This window comes from Gopherus evgoodei, chromosome 24, assembly GCF_007399415.2.
Source record: "Gopherus evgoodei ecotype Sinaloan lineage chromosome 24, rGopEvg1_v1.p, whole genome shotgun sequence".
NCBI lineage: Eukaryota > Metazoa > Chordata > Testudines > Testudinidae > Gopherus > Gopherus evgoodei.
In genome coordinates this window covers 4,994,129-5,008,483 of record NC_044345.1, presented here as the reverse complement: position 1 = coordinate 5,008,483, position 14,355 = coordinate 4,994,129, and the positions used below count along the sequence as shown (strand labels likewise).

General features: G+C 50.2%; 2 protein-coding genes across 2 annotated transcripts; both read right to left on the bottom strand.

The window, feature by feature from the left end:
• Window positions 1-14: 14 nt before the first annotated feature.
• Window positions 15-3,261, bottom strand: BGLAP (bone gamma-carboxyglutamate protein). Its single transcript, XM_030542166.1, has 4 exons — window positions 2,729-3,261; window positions 2,150-2,194; window positions 1,610-1,676; window positions 15-588 (listed from the first exon to the last, which is right to left on the bottom strand). The coding sequence occupies exons 1-4, from the start codon at window positions 2,934-2,936 to the stop codon at window positions 459-461; spliced, it is 450 nt and encodes a 149-aa protein (XP_030398026.1). The 5' UTR covers window positions 2,937-3,261; the 3' UTR covers window positions 15-458.
• A 4,920-nt stretch (window positions 3,262-8,181) lies between these two features.
• On the bottom strand, window positions 8,182-13,646 carry PMF1 (polyamine modulated factor 1). Its single transcript, XM_030542324.1, has 5 exons — window positions 13,468-13,646; window positions 11,903-12,008; window positions 10,968-11,068; window positions 10,011-10,206; window positions 8,182-9,034 (listed from the first exon to the last, which is right to left on the bottom strand). Exons 1-5 carry the CDS (start codon window positions 13,629-13,631, stop codon window positions 8,981-8,983), a joined length of 621 nt encoding a protein of 206 aa, XP_030398184.1. The 5' UTR covers window positions 13,632-13,646; the 3' UTR covers window positions 8,182-8,980.
• Window positions 13,647-14,355: the final 709 nt, after the last annotated feature.

Sequence of the window (14,355 nt, the reverse complement as noted above, 5' to 3'; positions counted from 1 at the left end):
GTTATGGGCCTCATTTTAAAGATGGGCAAACTGAGGCACAAAGGGGTTGCACAGAGCTGGCAATTGAACGCTGGGCTCCCAAGTCCCACCATAGCACCCCAACCCGCTGGCCCATCCCTCTTGTCTTCGTTCAGCCCAATAACTCAGACAGCAGCACTGGTCCTCACGTTTATTTTCTCAGACATCATTAAAGAAACATTCCATAGCATACAAACAGCACCATGCACCTGGCCTGTAAAGGAAACAGCCAGTATGGCGTGTTAGATACACGCGCAAGTGCTCTGGGCTCAGAACAAGGAGCAAGGCTGGCCTGGCAGCTTAGGGAACATAAAACTTGTACATTTAACACACAGTTACAAACATCAGCCTGGGGCAGAAGATCTCTCTGCTCCCTGCTGTGCTCTTTCTCTCTCCCCCAGGCTGTGATTGACTCGGGTGGATCTCTGGGCCAGGAAGCTCTAGACTGGCCCATAGTATCGTCTGTAAGCCTCCTGGAAGCCAATGTGATCAGCCAACTCGTCGCAGTCGGGGTTGAGCTCGCAGATCTCACGCTTGCCCTCCAGAGGGTCGTGGATGAGATCATAGAAGCTGCGTGTGAACAAGGTGGGTTAATGATTGATAGAAAGTTCTCCAAGGGCTGTAGGGGGCTGATGTATAATCAGCCAACATGCAAGGATCAGTGCACCTGCCTTGGGACCGCACCCACCTCTGGGGTGGAACGTGGCTGCTTTTAATCCTGGGCACTGTTGCTGGGGGCTGTTAAACAGCTGCCGTGTTCCACCCCAAACAGCCCTTGGGAATGATGCACATGACTGAGTTCTCCGGGGCTGACATGCAGCCACCTCTGGGGTGAAAGCAGCAGCAACGCTAGGCTGCACTTTAGGGCAGGGAGTGAGGAATTCACGGATCCAGTTCTAATGAGGACGACTTTAAAGCAGAGCGATGCCTAGGCGTTACCAGGATGTGAGCAGGGCTCCTGGGCCCTGCCGGAAAAACAGCCTGGAATTTTTTATGTCCAAAAAGCAGCCAGGGCCGCAGTCTGGTTTATTGTACTAACTATACCACAGTAGCCCGTAGTGGCAATAGCTCCGTGCCCCAGAGTGCTGGGCCTGCTGCTGTCGCCTCCAGAGGGGCTTTGGCTGATAAGACAAGCCCCAGGTACAGGAAGGCTTGCCTAGTGGTTAGCGCGCTTGCCTGGACCTTAGGGGAGAGGGGTTCCGTTCTCTGCTTTTCTACTGCCTCCCTGTGTGACCATTGGCAAGTCACTTAGGCCCAGCTTCTGAGTAGGGAGTGAGATGCCTTGAGCCCTTTGAGGCTGGGGATGGATCCAGGGGTGTTGGGAGTCTCACAGGCCACCCCTCCCAGCTAGCCCCCCAGTTTAGAGCAAAGTATTTCAGCCGTAGGGGCCGACATTGAGAACAGGAGGGTCTGGGTGCACCAGGGAGGATGAATCAGTGTAGGACTGTAGGGTTCCTATGGTAATGGGGGCCTGGTGAGAACTTCAGCTGGGCTGAGCCTGTCAACACCCCCCCACCCCACTGCTGCCTTTGGAAGGGGACCCCAGTGCCAGCAGCAGGCTGGGGGTTGAGCACACGCCCGTGGGCCTCACCTGCTGTAGACGTAGTTCCGTTTGTGTCTCCTCACCATCTCGGCGCTGTCCTGTTTGGAGACGAATGCTGCAAGGGCGGAAAGTAAAGGAGGCGTGAGGAGAATTGCTCCGGAAGGCTCAGCATTGCCGTAACGGGACTGTCCAGTAGCTGCCCTGCACGGCTTAGGTGGAGATCCTAGCCGCAGAGCAGCTGTGGCTCTGTAGAACAGGACAAATCCTCTACCCTGGTTATCCTAGGGCCAGAATTAGCACCCAGGTGTCCTGCGTCCCTTGCCTGGACCCCGCTCCCCACCGTGAGCTGGGAAAGGAACCCAGGAGTCCTGAGTCCCTGTCCCCTCTGCTCTAGCCACTGGACCCCCCTTTTCCACAAACTGAGCTGGGAAGAGAGCCCAGGAGTCGTGACTCTTGGTCCCCTGCTCTACACCCATGTGCACACTGACTAGAGCAGGGCTCTTGCATTTAGCCAGGGGCCAGGGTGTACGTGAAGGCTCCCTGAATGGCAGGCAGCAAAGCTGGCTCACACGCATGGCCGGACCTCACCTTCAGAGCTGGGCGAGTCGTTAGCGCTGTTGGAATGATCTGAGCCTGCAAGGCACCAAGAGAGATGGGGTCAGAAACCATACGCCCTCTTCCCCAGTGAGCTGCTCGTCTCCTGCCGGGGTTGTGCAGAGCTGGCTGGATAGCACGGGATGGTAAAAGTGACAGAGCTCAGCGGGGAGGAAATGCCAAACAGCTGCTGGGTTTGGAGCGGGCCTCTTGCTAGTGACCCCATGCATGATGCTTTGCGAATCTATTGTTCCTGGAAGCAAAACTCGCCAAGTCCCTGATTGACAGGAATTCCCCCCAGCCAGCTAGAGCAGCCTAGTCATTCCCCTGGCACAAATGGGGAAACTGAGGCAGAAGGCAGCACAGTGATTTGCTCCGTCGTTACACAGCGAATGAGATGCCAGCATGCCCCCAGCCCCAATCTCCTATGTGTGCTCCTGTACCAGGGAATGGGAGGGCTGAGATTTTAAGCAGCTCCACTAACGTCAGTCACAGGGAGAATCAGCAGAGTAGCAGCCTGCTGGTAGAAAGTGCCCGGTTAACGCGTCTAGCAGCCCCCTGTCCCCGTCTTACCTCCACGGCACAGGCACAGGGTCACCAGTGCCAGCAAAGTCACCAGGGTGAGGGTCTTCATGGTGGCAGCTGGTTTCTCTGGTTGCTCTTGTCTAGCTCTTGTAGGATGCTCTGCTGATGCCTGTTGTAGCCTGTGGCTCACAGGCCACCATTTATACCCTGCTGCTAGCCCTGGTCTGTCTGGGTAAAGGGCCACATCCCTGCTCATCCTGCCCCTCCGGCTTCGACCACAGGCGGGGAGGGGCCTGGCTCTGTTGCCAGATCTATTTGGAGCCCATCCGTCTGAGCGCGAGGCTGCCAAACCCAGACGGCAATTGTGGTTTCAGGCACCCCTGGGGTGGAAAACAACCCTGCGTTCTCAGGGCCAATGGGACCCGTGTGGGCTGCAGGGGAAGAACCGGGGAGAGGCTCGGGAGCATTGTCAAATGCAGAGACAGGCTGGAGCCATGATGCTCGGTGCTAGCTCCCAACCATCTTAAAGTGCAAGGATATTTGGAGGTGGGGGGACATTAGGATCCTGTCATAACGATAGGTTTCAGAGTAGCAGCCGTGTTAGTCTGTATCCGCAAAAAGAACAGGAGTACTTGTGGCACCGTAGAGACTAACAAATTTATTTCAGCATGAGCTTTCGTGAGCTACAGCTCACTTCTTTGGATGCATAGAATGGAACACACAGACTAATCTGCTCTCATTTATACATACAGAGAACATGAAAAGGTGGAAGTATGCTAATCAACTGAAATGAGCTATCATCAGCAGGAGAAAGCAAAAAAACTTTTGAAGTGATAATTAAGACGACCCATAGATGGTGTGAGGAGAACTTAACATAGGGAAATAGATTCAATTAGTGTAATGACCCAACCATTCCCAGTCTCTGTTTAAGCCTGAGTTAATTTAGCTAATTTGCATATTAATTCGAGTTCAGCAGTCTCTCTTTGGAGTCTGCTTTTGAAGTTTTTATGTTGCAAAATTGCCACCTCCAAGTCTGTCACTGAGTGGTTAGAGAGGTTGAAGTGTGACACCATTTCCATCTTGAGACCCCAGCAGGGGGACCTGGCCCAGCTGCTTGCTCTTTGTGAGCCCCTCCCCCACTCAGAGCACCCATGACTTAGAGCAGTCCCGAGGGTGCTCTAAACTACAGTGGGGGAACTTGTTCAGCTCCAAGAGCTGGGGAGGAGGAAGGTGGTTTGGTGCCACCTTTCCCACCCCACCCACACTCTGCACACTGCAGACGAAGCGTGAGACCTGTGTCTTCTATTAACATCTACTTACCGCTGAGGTCCAACCAACGGCTCGGTGAAAAGCGCTCTTTGTAGAGATTCCACGGCTTGCACTGCTTTGTCGCTGCTCACTGAGCACCCAGACAGCCGGCTGCGCAGAGGCCTAGCAGCCAGGAAACCCAAGAACTGGCACAGATTACTGGGAGCAAATAACTTTCCCCTCACTCGGGCTCTTCAGCCAGGGGACTATGCCCAGCCCAGGCAGATATAACAAAGCTAATGCAGTGTTGCCAGTTGCTGAGATTTTTTTTTTTTGTATCACCAAGCTCACGAGAGTTGGCGTTGTCTTAAAGGGCCAGCGCTTGGTGTCACCTAGTTATGTGCCAAGCACAGCCTGCCTTTTTTTAACCATACAAGCAGTTTCTCACCTTTATGGTGTTGGAGAAAAGCTTGGAACTGAGATACTAACGCTTGCTGTGACCATGACTGCTGCCTTCAAAAAGTTGAAAGCAAAAAAAAAGAATCTCAAGTAGGTTAGTTTTTAAGCCAATCTCAGGATTTTTGTCTGTGAGAGAGAGAGAAAATATTGGGCTGCGATGCCAGTGAGCTGGGGTCTGGCTTGTTCAGGTGACCTTGGCCATAGCATAGTCCCCTGCCTCAGTTTCCCCACCTGTATGCTGCCTCTGCATCTCCCTCGCCCGCTGCTCTGGAAGCAGGGCCTGGCTCAGTGGGGAGCTGGATGCGAGTCGCAGCATTTTCTCTAAATAGCCTGGTTTCTGTCAGCCACTTGTATGGCCGGAGAGGGCCTGAGTCCAGACACACACATAGCCCCAGCTTAGCAGCTCCATTTTGGTACAGCTCGGGGGTTGAGCGCTGACCTTAGGCAACCGCACCTGCGTCCCCTCTCCCTCGGTCACGGGTGAGACGCGGGAGCTCCCCCACTGAACACGAGGCAGCGCTGACCTGGAGCTCTTGGGGGCAGGCTCGGCAGCAGAGGCCCCTGCTAGGTGACGCGCTTGCGGCCTGTAATTGCTGCCGCGCTGCGGATGTTTTCTGCCACGGCCCAGCGGGGGTTTCCTCTTCATGCGTGTCCAGGGCTCTTAAGATGTAATTTTTTTGCCTTGCAATTTGGTGCCCGTTCCTTCCCCGGTGCATCCTGTCATTTAAGCTCATTTCCTGAGCTCCAGCCCCGGGATGGCCTCCAAACCCTGGAGAGGAAACACGGCGCAGTGCCGATCAACCCTCGCTCACCCCAGTCTCTGGTTGAGCCCTTTCAAGGAAGCGATGCAAAAGCAGGCAAGCGGCTCTAGGCCACGTTCCCCATGCAGGGGCCATGGTGCCCCTAGCAGCAAGGCTGAGGAGCAGCTGCAGGGACTGAACTGGCCTCCTGCACGAGAGTTGCAATTGGCACAGACTGGCCTCGGTGGCCAGGCCCAGGACTGGAGGACCCGGGGAGACCGGCTTAGCCCGGGTAGGCAGGGTTGGAGCACACGGGTCTGGGGAGAGCTTGCCCTGCTGCACTTGTGCAGATGGAGCACGCTGGTTCTCACAGCCGCCAACCCAGCACCTGTTGCTCCAGTGCCCACTGCAGGTCACTGGCCAGCAGGGCCTGTTCTAGACCCCGCAGAAGGCAAGCAAGAGGCGCACTGTGGCCATGGGGCTGTGTGCCTCACTCACTCATGACGCACCAGGCAGAGGCCCAGGGTGCCTGCACCCACCAGCTCCCTGAACACTGTCTCAAAATGTGAGTGCCGGAGGGGTGGGCGGGGGGGAAGCATCTGCTTAGTGTCCACTTCTGTCTCACTCTCCTTGTAGCTTTTGCCCTCCCCCTTTCTGCCCCTTTTCATTCACTCCTCCATGCCCGCATTTAGCTGATCGCTTCTCACTCGGGGGCAGGAGGGAGGGGCTGTTATGGTTTGGGCGGAGGGCGGGCTTCACCACCTTCAGAGGGGCACCAGATCAGCAGCATCTGTACAGGGAACCAGGAGACCTAGCTTCTAGCTGCAGCTCTGCCACTGGCCTACTGGGTGACTTTGGGAGAATCACAGGCCCCTCTGTGCCTCACTTTTCCCATCTGTAAAATGGGGATCTCGACCTGCCTTGGCAAAGTGCTTGGACCCCTACTGCTAAATTGGTATTGTGGCCCAAGGGCATTGCTTAGCCCCCCTCAGTTCACTGGAGGATTAACTGCACAGCTTCAGGCAATTCTCAGCTCAGCACAGACAGAAGGGCTGAACATGCCGCATTAAGCAGACTGCCTTTCAATGGGAAATGCGGATATGTTCTTCCAGCAACCTAGCCATGTCTACACTCAGGGTCAGGTTGACGTAAACACGTCATGTAAGGGTGTGAAGTTTTTCACAGCCCTGCATGCGTAGCTTGGTCGATCTAGTTTTTCCGTACAGACCAGGCCTAAGCCACGTAAGTGCTTTTGGGAAATCCCACCTTAAATGAACAGTTACTGACTTATTTCTAGTGAGCAGCATGGGAGATGCGTGAAATGTGCTTGGGACACGTGGCCAAGGAAGGTGAAGGTGTGGACTGGAAAAATTCCTGCATATAAGGCAGGCTGGGATGATGTTCTCAGGGCCATGTTAGGACATGGGGCTTAGCTGACGTGTTCTAGTTTTAAGCTCTTTGTTGATGGGCCTGGCGTGGAGCGAGATGGCTTGGGCATGTTTTAGACCTTAATCAGGGTGATGTTCTGCAGTAAGCAGGAACTCTTTGCTCATCAACCTCCTTACTTATCCCCCCTGGAGCTAACGTGCAGGGCTGTTTAAACACAACTACCCAACCCCTCAGCCTGTGCACAGTTGCAGTGAGAGGGCTTTGAGTTCATGGCTGGCTTGGAATAGAAAGCAGTTTGTTTTGAATCGCCAGCACCCCTCAGGCCCATGTTCCACTTCCAGATCCTAACCACTTCCAACCCTCACTTTGTCTGGAGGCGGACCCTAGACTTTGAGGTGGGAGAAAGATGCTGTGGGCAGCTTAAGGCGGCCAGAGGCTGTCAAACAAAGCCATAAACCACAGAGCACTTGGGCCAAGTGCACAAAGTCCAAGCCAAGAACAAGGGGTTTGCAGGCCCAGTTTGTTTAGATTATAATGCAGCAAGGCAAGTGCTGTTTACAGGAGAAGAAAAATATACCTCATTTGGTCAGCCTCCAAGGCCGTGACTCACCTCTCAAGGAACTGACAGTTGGGTACAGTAAATCCATTGTCTCCATTTTCAGCATCAATAGTTGGGTGCTGCACAGGGATCAGCTGCCCTTTTTGCTTTTAGTTAGAAGTGTCAATTCTTAAGTCCCCAGAAACAGCAGGCAGAAAAAGGCTTTGCTAGGTCAGGGCATAACACACAGATACTAGCAAGCCTGACGTCTGCCAGAACTTGCCTAGGAAATCATTCACGAACTTAATCTGAACGTCATTTGTCTGATCGCAGCCTGTAGGGATCCCAACCAGCATCTCTCTCTCACTGTACAGTAATGCAGGGAGATAAGCCCTGCCTTGAAGAGCTCCCAGTCTAAAGAGAGAAGATAGATCATTCTCCCCATTTTAAGGAAGGAGAATGATGGCAGATGAGTCCAGATCCTGAAAGGTATTTAGGCTCCTAACTCCCACAGAAGCAAATGAGAGTTAGGATCTGGCTCAGAGAGACAGGGTAACATTTAAAAAAGTATCTTAGTGACTTGCGCCCGGTTACACAAGAGCTATGTAGCAGAGTCCCGACCTGAGTTCAGATCTCCTGAATCCCAGTCCTGTGTTTTAAACCTCATTGTTAGCTTGAATACTGTGGATCAAACAGGCACTGGGCACCAGCACAGCTGGATTTTACTCACACTCTACTAACCCTGTGCAATCTGGGGAAAGTCCCTTTTGACTGATGTGCTGCTGTGTCCCTAGCTAATGGGCGGCAAAAAGAACAAGGAGGCACCTTGTGGCACCTCAGAGACTAAAATTTATTTGGGCATTAGCTTTCGTGGGCTAAAATCCACTTCAGCGGATCCATGTTCATAAGGCTTCATGCCCACTTTGCACTAAGTCAGAATGGTGCATTTCATACCCACCTGCAACTGCACAGGTCTAAATGACAACAGCGCAACAGAGAATCTAGGCTCTTGGAAGACAGAACTCCCAGAATACCCTGTGTGTTTGTTTTGGCAAAACACTCCTATTAAATTTCTGCAAAGACGACAACAGATGGAAATTAAGCACATAATAATGGGTTAGAGCAGATACCACTAAGTACATGTTTATTTTTCTTGCTTGAAGGCACTTGGGAAAAAAAAAAGTAGTAGGTGTTAAGATTATAAAACCAAGTTTTATTATGTCAAAACACCATTCTAAGTACCTATGTACAAGTTATTCACAGACTATGGGGGTGTAACATCACTCTCACTGCTTGAGATGGTCACTCGCCTTGACAGCTACAGACTGTTCCACTGACGGAAACCCCATGAGCTGAAGTTTTGGTATTTGTTTTTTTCTTTCAAATGTAGCTGTGTGTTACTTGCTGCATAAGGCAGCTATGATTGGCTCTGTTATACTCCTGACATCCCATGAGTGGTTATAAGAGTGATCAGTATAAAAACTCTACATTCATTTAAATTTGGAAAAAGAGAGAGTTCTCTGTTTGGTAAAGCTTTTAAAAGAACGCAGCATGAATGCACTGAACTGCTACAGCTTTCAAAACCTGGGTGAGATCTTCCTTCCTGCTGAGCTTAGTTGGGAATCGGGGGTTACTGGTGATTCTCCTAAAACCCTGGTGCAGTCACTCATTTCAATGCATTTTGATCAGTTATGTCTCATGACGGTTTCAGAATGCCCGATTTTCACAAGGTGGTGTAAACAGTTCCCTCCTTTTTGTCTGACAAATGAACACAAAAGCTCTTGACAAGTCAAGTTTTCAGCACAATTTGAGTGGATATTGAGTGGTAAATGCACAGAGAATCTCACTTCCGAAAAGGTCTGCAGGGCTTCACCGATGAACATAAACCCCATACATGAAACTCCTGCAAAATCTTCCCCTGCCTCTTCATTCAGGCTCCTGGAACATCATGATTAGTTCTCTCTGTTCTTTACTAATTGCCTGGATAAAAGGAAAAAAAAAACAGTGAAGACTTTCTCCACCACAGATCACACTGTTCAGGAAACAAATGCAGCACTGACGCAAAAAGGAGCATCGTTTCCACACGTGGAGATAGGACAGTGCAACAGTGCTGACAGCATAGGCAGAATACAGCTCATGCATTGTTCAGATGCATTGGTCTAGGAACAAGGCCACATACAGGAAGGAACTGCACACGTACGAACACCGCCCTAGGCAAAACACTCTGCTTCTGAGCACAGATGCAGGACTAACTCCCACCCCACCACAAATGCACACGAGTGAAGTTATACATTTAGGGCCGACGTTTCCAGAGAGTTCATCATCCATTTAGGTATCTAGATAAGGGCCAAATTTGTTTTAAATGCTCAGCATCCAGCTGCTTCCACTAAGACACCAAGGGCCAGATTTCCAAAGAGCTCAACATCCATTGGGGCAGCTCTTTGGAAAATGTGGTTCTAAGAGCAGGCGCAAAGGCAGCCCTGGTGAAAAGTCTGGCCATAGGGGTCTGAACAGCTGTATATGACACTAGACGATGTTTTCCACGTTCTTCTTGCCATTACAGAGACAGTCTCATCTTCCCCCTTTTTCTGCATGTCCTAACAGCTGTTAAAAAAATTACATGAATAAGCAAAATCTGATGGGTTTCCTGACTCTCCATGGAAGAGGCGTGATTATACATTGCCTACATCCCACAGTGAAGTCCCAATTAACAGCATTATGCAATTAGCTGATATGCAATTAATCAGAGCAGCAACAGATGCAACACAATGAAGCTAGATTGGGGCCTCGGGATTTGTGCACATAAGCAAATTCTGCAGTTGAGGGCAGCTCGGTTGCAGCTAGCATTCTTGGAACTTTCCATCCCCGTGCAGCCACTGTCTATTCTAACTGGGGAGACTGGGACACTCTTGCTCAGTTTCCTTGATTTGGGGGCTCGCTGGAATGGAGATTTTACCTGCCATGCTTGCTTGCGATTTTGTATCTGCTGCTGCATCTCTGAGATTCTCTCCCGTCCAGCCAAGACCGACTCTGCCAGCTTCCTGTTCTCCTCTTCCTTTTCTTTCAGGGCTCTACGCAGGTACGTCTGGTGCTTCAGGAGGTACGGCACCATGGCGCTATGAATATCTTCTTCCGGGATCCCACTGGGACGCCTGGAAGTGACAGGGATGGTGTTTGAGGACTAGGATGCGCAGCCTTTGCATGGTGCTAGACTTAGGTGCTTTAATTGGAACGTGTAATATTTAGAGCAAGGCGAACCCACCCCACAATGAACCGGTCTCACTGTGCCATGATGTTGGGAGGAGGTGGGGAAATCCTTAACACTCATGCAATCAGATGATGCCCTGAAGCAGAAGATTTGATTAACACACATACCCACCCTCGAACACAAAAAGCTACATATATTATTGGCGAAAACACTATCCAGCCTGCCTTTGAAAGACACCACAATGCGATTCTGAGCATTATCAGTGCCCAAGGTGCCCCAAGGGCTATGCACCAATCAGGACACCCCAAGCAGCCATGGTTCAGCGTAACATTCAGCACAAGACTTTACTTCCCCTCCACCTCTATGGACATGGCACAGAACGTGTGATTCTAGCACAGACAGAAGTCCAACTAGATGACTGAGTCAGAGATTCAGATAGACGCAATTAAGTGGAAGGTGTACTTTGGAAATCAATTTCCTGTCCGGATACAGTAGTAGGATTTTAAAAAATCCGCTCTGCCATTCACCTTTGGGTGAAAGTCACCCCATCCAGAGAGCCATCCCATGATCTATGCCCCACTTCACTTCCACGGGGTTTAAAGCGCTGCTCAAGGGTCAATTTTATCTCTTTAAGACTCAAAGGAACAGGTCTGCAATAAAGCAGCACAACCATACTTCCAACATGCCAAGCAGAGCACTGCCTACCACGCGGGCTCCTCCCGATTCTTTGCTTCCTCCACAATTCTATCCATCGAGGCAAAGAGCTCCTCAAGATTCCCTTCCTTCTTTATCTCATGAATCTCCTCCTGCAGAGGAAAACCACCAGGGATTCAAGAACGATAAAAAAATGGAAGTACAATGCATGGACCTCTCTGCTTGGCCTTTCCCACTGTGGGTGCAAGGACCTTCTCCTCTAGATGTCCTTCGAAACAGGAAACTGTACTTCCTCAATTTCTAGTCAGCTCCAGTGCATTTGCAGCTGCTCATAGCTTTCCCAAACAACAGAAGAATGAAACTTGTCCCAGTCTTGTCAGTTTTCAGGGAAGCTATTCAGAACTCTGCAGGCAGTCATGAAACGGACAGGGATCAGGACAATTTCCCCCATCAGTACAGACAGGCACTGGGGAAAGACCCATCAAAAGGAGGCGTGACAGGGAAGGGTATATTAGTTGCAAACTTGCTTAGGATCTGAGGGAACAAATGATCATAGCACACTGCATTGAAGCACACAGCTTTGCAGTTTCAGGAGCACCACCTAGTGATTGGGAGTTACATCTGAAGCAAGTCAGCTGTTCTGTGCCTTGTCAATAAAAGTTTACCCATCTGTAAAATGAGTAATAGACACTTATCTCACAGGGTTGATATGAGCTTGATTCAATAATATTTGTAAAATGTTCCAAGACCTTTGGATGAAAAATGCTGCAACATCCAAAGTATTATATTTCCCCATAGACCTTTTGGGACGTTACAAACAAGTCTTTAATTCTCAGCTAAACATCTGCAGTTCGACTTTAAATATAAACAAGCTTGTTTTAATTTCTGAACCTTTTGGGCACAAATGTATTTGTTGTTTAAATCGTCAAAAAAAAGGGAAAGAAGATATAGATATAAAAGCAAAGATCTGCTTTGATTGTTCTTACCTGAATGGAAGTTTGCAGTTGGGATATAAACTGATCATAAATACTTCTGGTCATTTCAGGCTGGAGTTTATAGAAGCGATGATAGCAGTTTGCAAACCTCTGGTAACTATGCAAAAGAAGGAGGAAAAAAATGCAAACCAGACAAGTGGTTTAAAATACCATACACTGGAAATTACAGAGTTACAAGACTGTAAAAGCCTGATTGAAGATTCATGTTTATGTCAGAAGAGAACAAAATGGAAGTAAAAAATATTCTGTAAAATTGTCCATAGTTAACAAACTATATGCACAACTGATCCTTACACATCTGTTTACTGGTTGGTCTAACAAAAGAACACCAATTGACAAAGGTTTTGTTGTGTTCAAAAGAACAGAACTAAATTTCTATTCACAGTCACCTGTAAAGGGTCAAATTCTGCACTCAGTGACTCCTACACACCCCCTCTGAAATCAGCAGGATTGCAGTGGTATACCTAAAGGCAGAATTTGGTTAAATCAGACAGGTTTTCCTTCATTTCCCTTTGTCAAGCTGCACCGATGGTGCATGGCAATTGCAATCAGGAAAGCACTCTGGAATCCTTTGGTGTATAAGGAGATACAGTAAAACTAGTTCTTACTACAGTAAGCCACAGACAGGACAGAATGGGTGATTCCATGAATGGTTAAGTAGGCAGAAAGGGAGGCTGGGGCCCTCTCTGTCATCTGCACTTATCACTGAATCTGCAGCCAGGAAAAGGATTGGAAAGATATAGACTAGAAGTCTGTTAAATCTCCTCCCCAGGCAGAACTGCTGTGTGAGCAGCTGAATCCATGGCAGGATCTTGTGGGAGATGAGGGAAACAGGATGAAGCCACAGGTGTTGGTCTGCACTTACCGCCAAACATGTGTTTGGGAGGGGAGGATCTAGACAAGTGGTGATTTTTTCCCCCACAACAGGGCATCTGGTCCATGAGTTATTAAGGAGGTGGCAGGAACAGAGTGGAGTAGGCATTTGCTTTGCTAGGTCTTAAAACCTAGGGTGGCCCCCACATTTCAAGGAAATACAAGACAGCTGTATGAAAGTTATCAGATGCTGCTTGTGTAAGGCAGTGCCTCCCCCCCCGAATTACAGTCATGGCATCAGTGTACCCACGGTTTCACAACACTTGGGCCCTTTGCACAATTAGTGCTTGAAATTAGAATTTTTTTTAAAAATCTGATCTGATGTTCTTTACTGGATGTGGGGGGCAGGTCACTAGGTACTAGAGAAGGGGCTGGGCAGGTATATTAACATTACTGCTCGGATGGAGATAGGGAGCTAGACTGGAAGCAAGATTCCCTTCTCCCAAAAGGCAGCACAGCTAGCTGTAAAAGTGCCCATCACTAGGGTGTCCAGAGCTCTGCCACTGGGCTCTGACAGCACATGGGAGAGAAAAACAAGAATCCGGCCAATTGTAGAGACCAATCCACAAGTCTCGCGTGATTTCCTCCTAAGTCTCGCGAGACTCTCCCCGCCCCTTTCTCACCTCTCGCGAGACTTCCAGCTCGACCCCCCCACCCGTTCTCGCGAGATGTTGTCCCCTCACCTGCCAGCGGCCACTAGTTTCTCCAGGAAAGCGTCCACCACGGTGTTGAAGAGCTGCCCGCGGCCCGGCTCTTCCTCCTGGGCTGGCAGGGAAGAGAAGCCGCTAGGGGCCCCCTCGCCCTCCGCCCGCGCCGGGCCCTCGCCGCCCGCTGCCGCCGCCGCCATCTTGAACCGCCAAGAAATCTTCAAGCGCTCGGATAGTCCCGCCCCCGCTTCTCCGATTGGCTGAGGCGGCAGCGTTGTTCCTATTGGTGAAATCGTGTGTCTATCGGGAGAGAAGGCCACGCCCCGTAATAGACAGCACATGGGCTGGTTCTGTTTCTTTGTCCTCCCCCAGCAACTGCCTCTTCTCCTGACAGATGCTCAGCCAGCCACTGTCCAGGAGCTGCTTCTCCACGCACAGTCCCCCCTTCCATGGGAACAGGTGGCAGGAGCCCCACAATCCTGGCTCTGCTAGAGGCACCGGTGCCAACTCCTGCAGTTTTATTTTTTAGCCCCAGGCTCCTGCTATTCAGTTGTTTTTCTTCGAGCCCAAACTGCCTTGAGATCGTCATGGAAAGTTTCTACCCGTATGAGGGTGGGGGAAAGCTGGCAAAGGGGACCCCTCTGCACTCTGCAGCCATAGAAACCAGAAAACAAAGAAGGAACAACGTGGAAGCTCCTTGCCGCAGGAATCAGCTTTGTGTTCTGCCTCGGTACAGCCCTTAGCCTCACGGGGTTCCACTCTATGACATGGGTTGTAACTAACTACTACACTAATGGCTTCCTTTTTTTTTTTTAAGGCCCATGTGTTTAAAAGTAATCTCAACGTGTAGGGGCCTGACTTCACTAATACTGGGAAAGTCACATCAGTGCTGTGCACCACTTTCACTTCTCTGCACTACAAGGA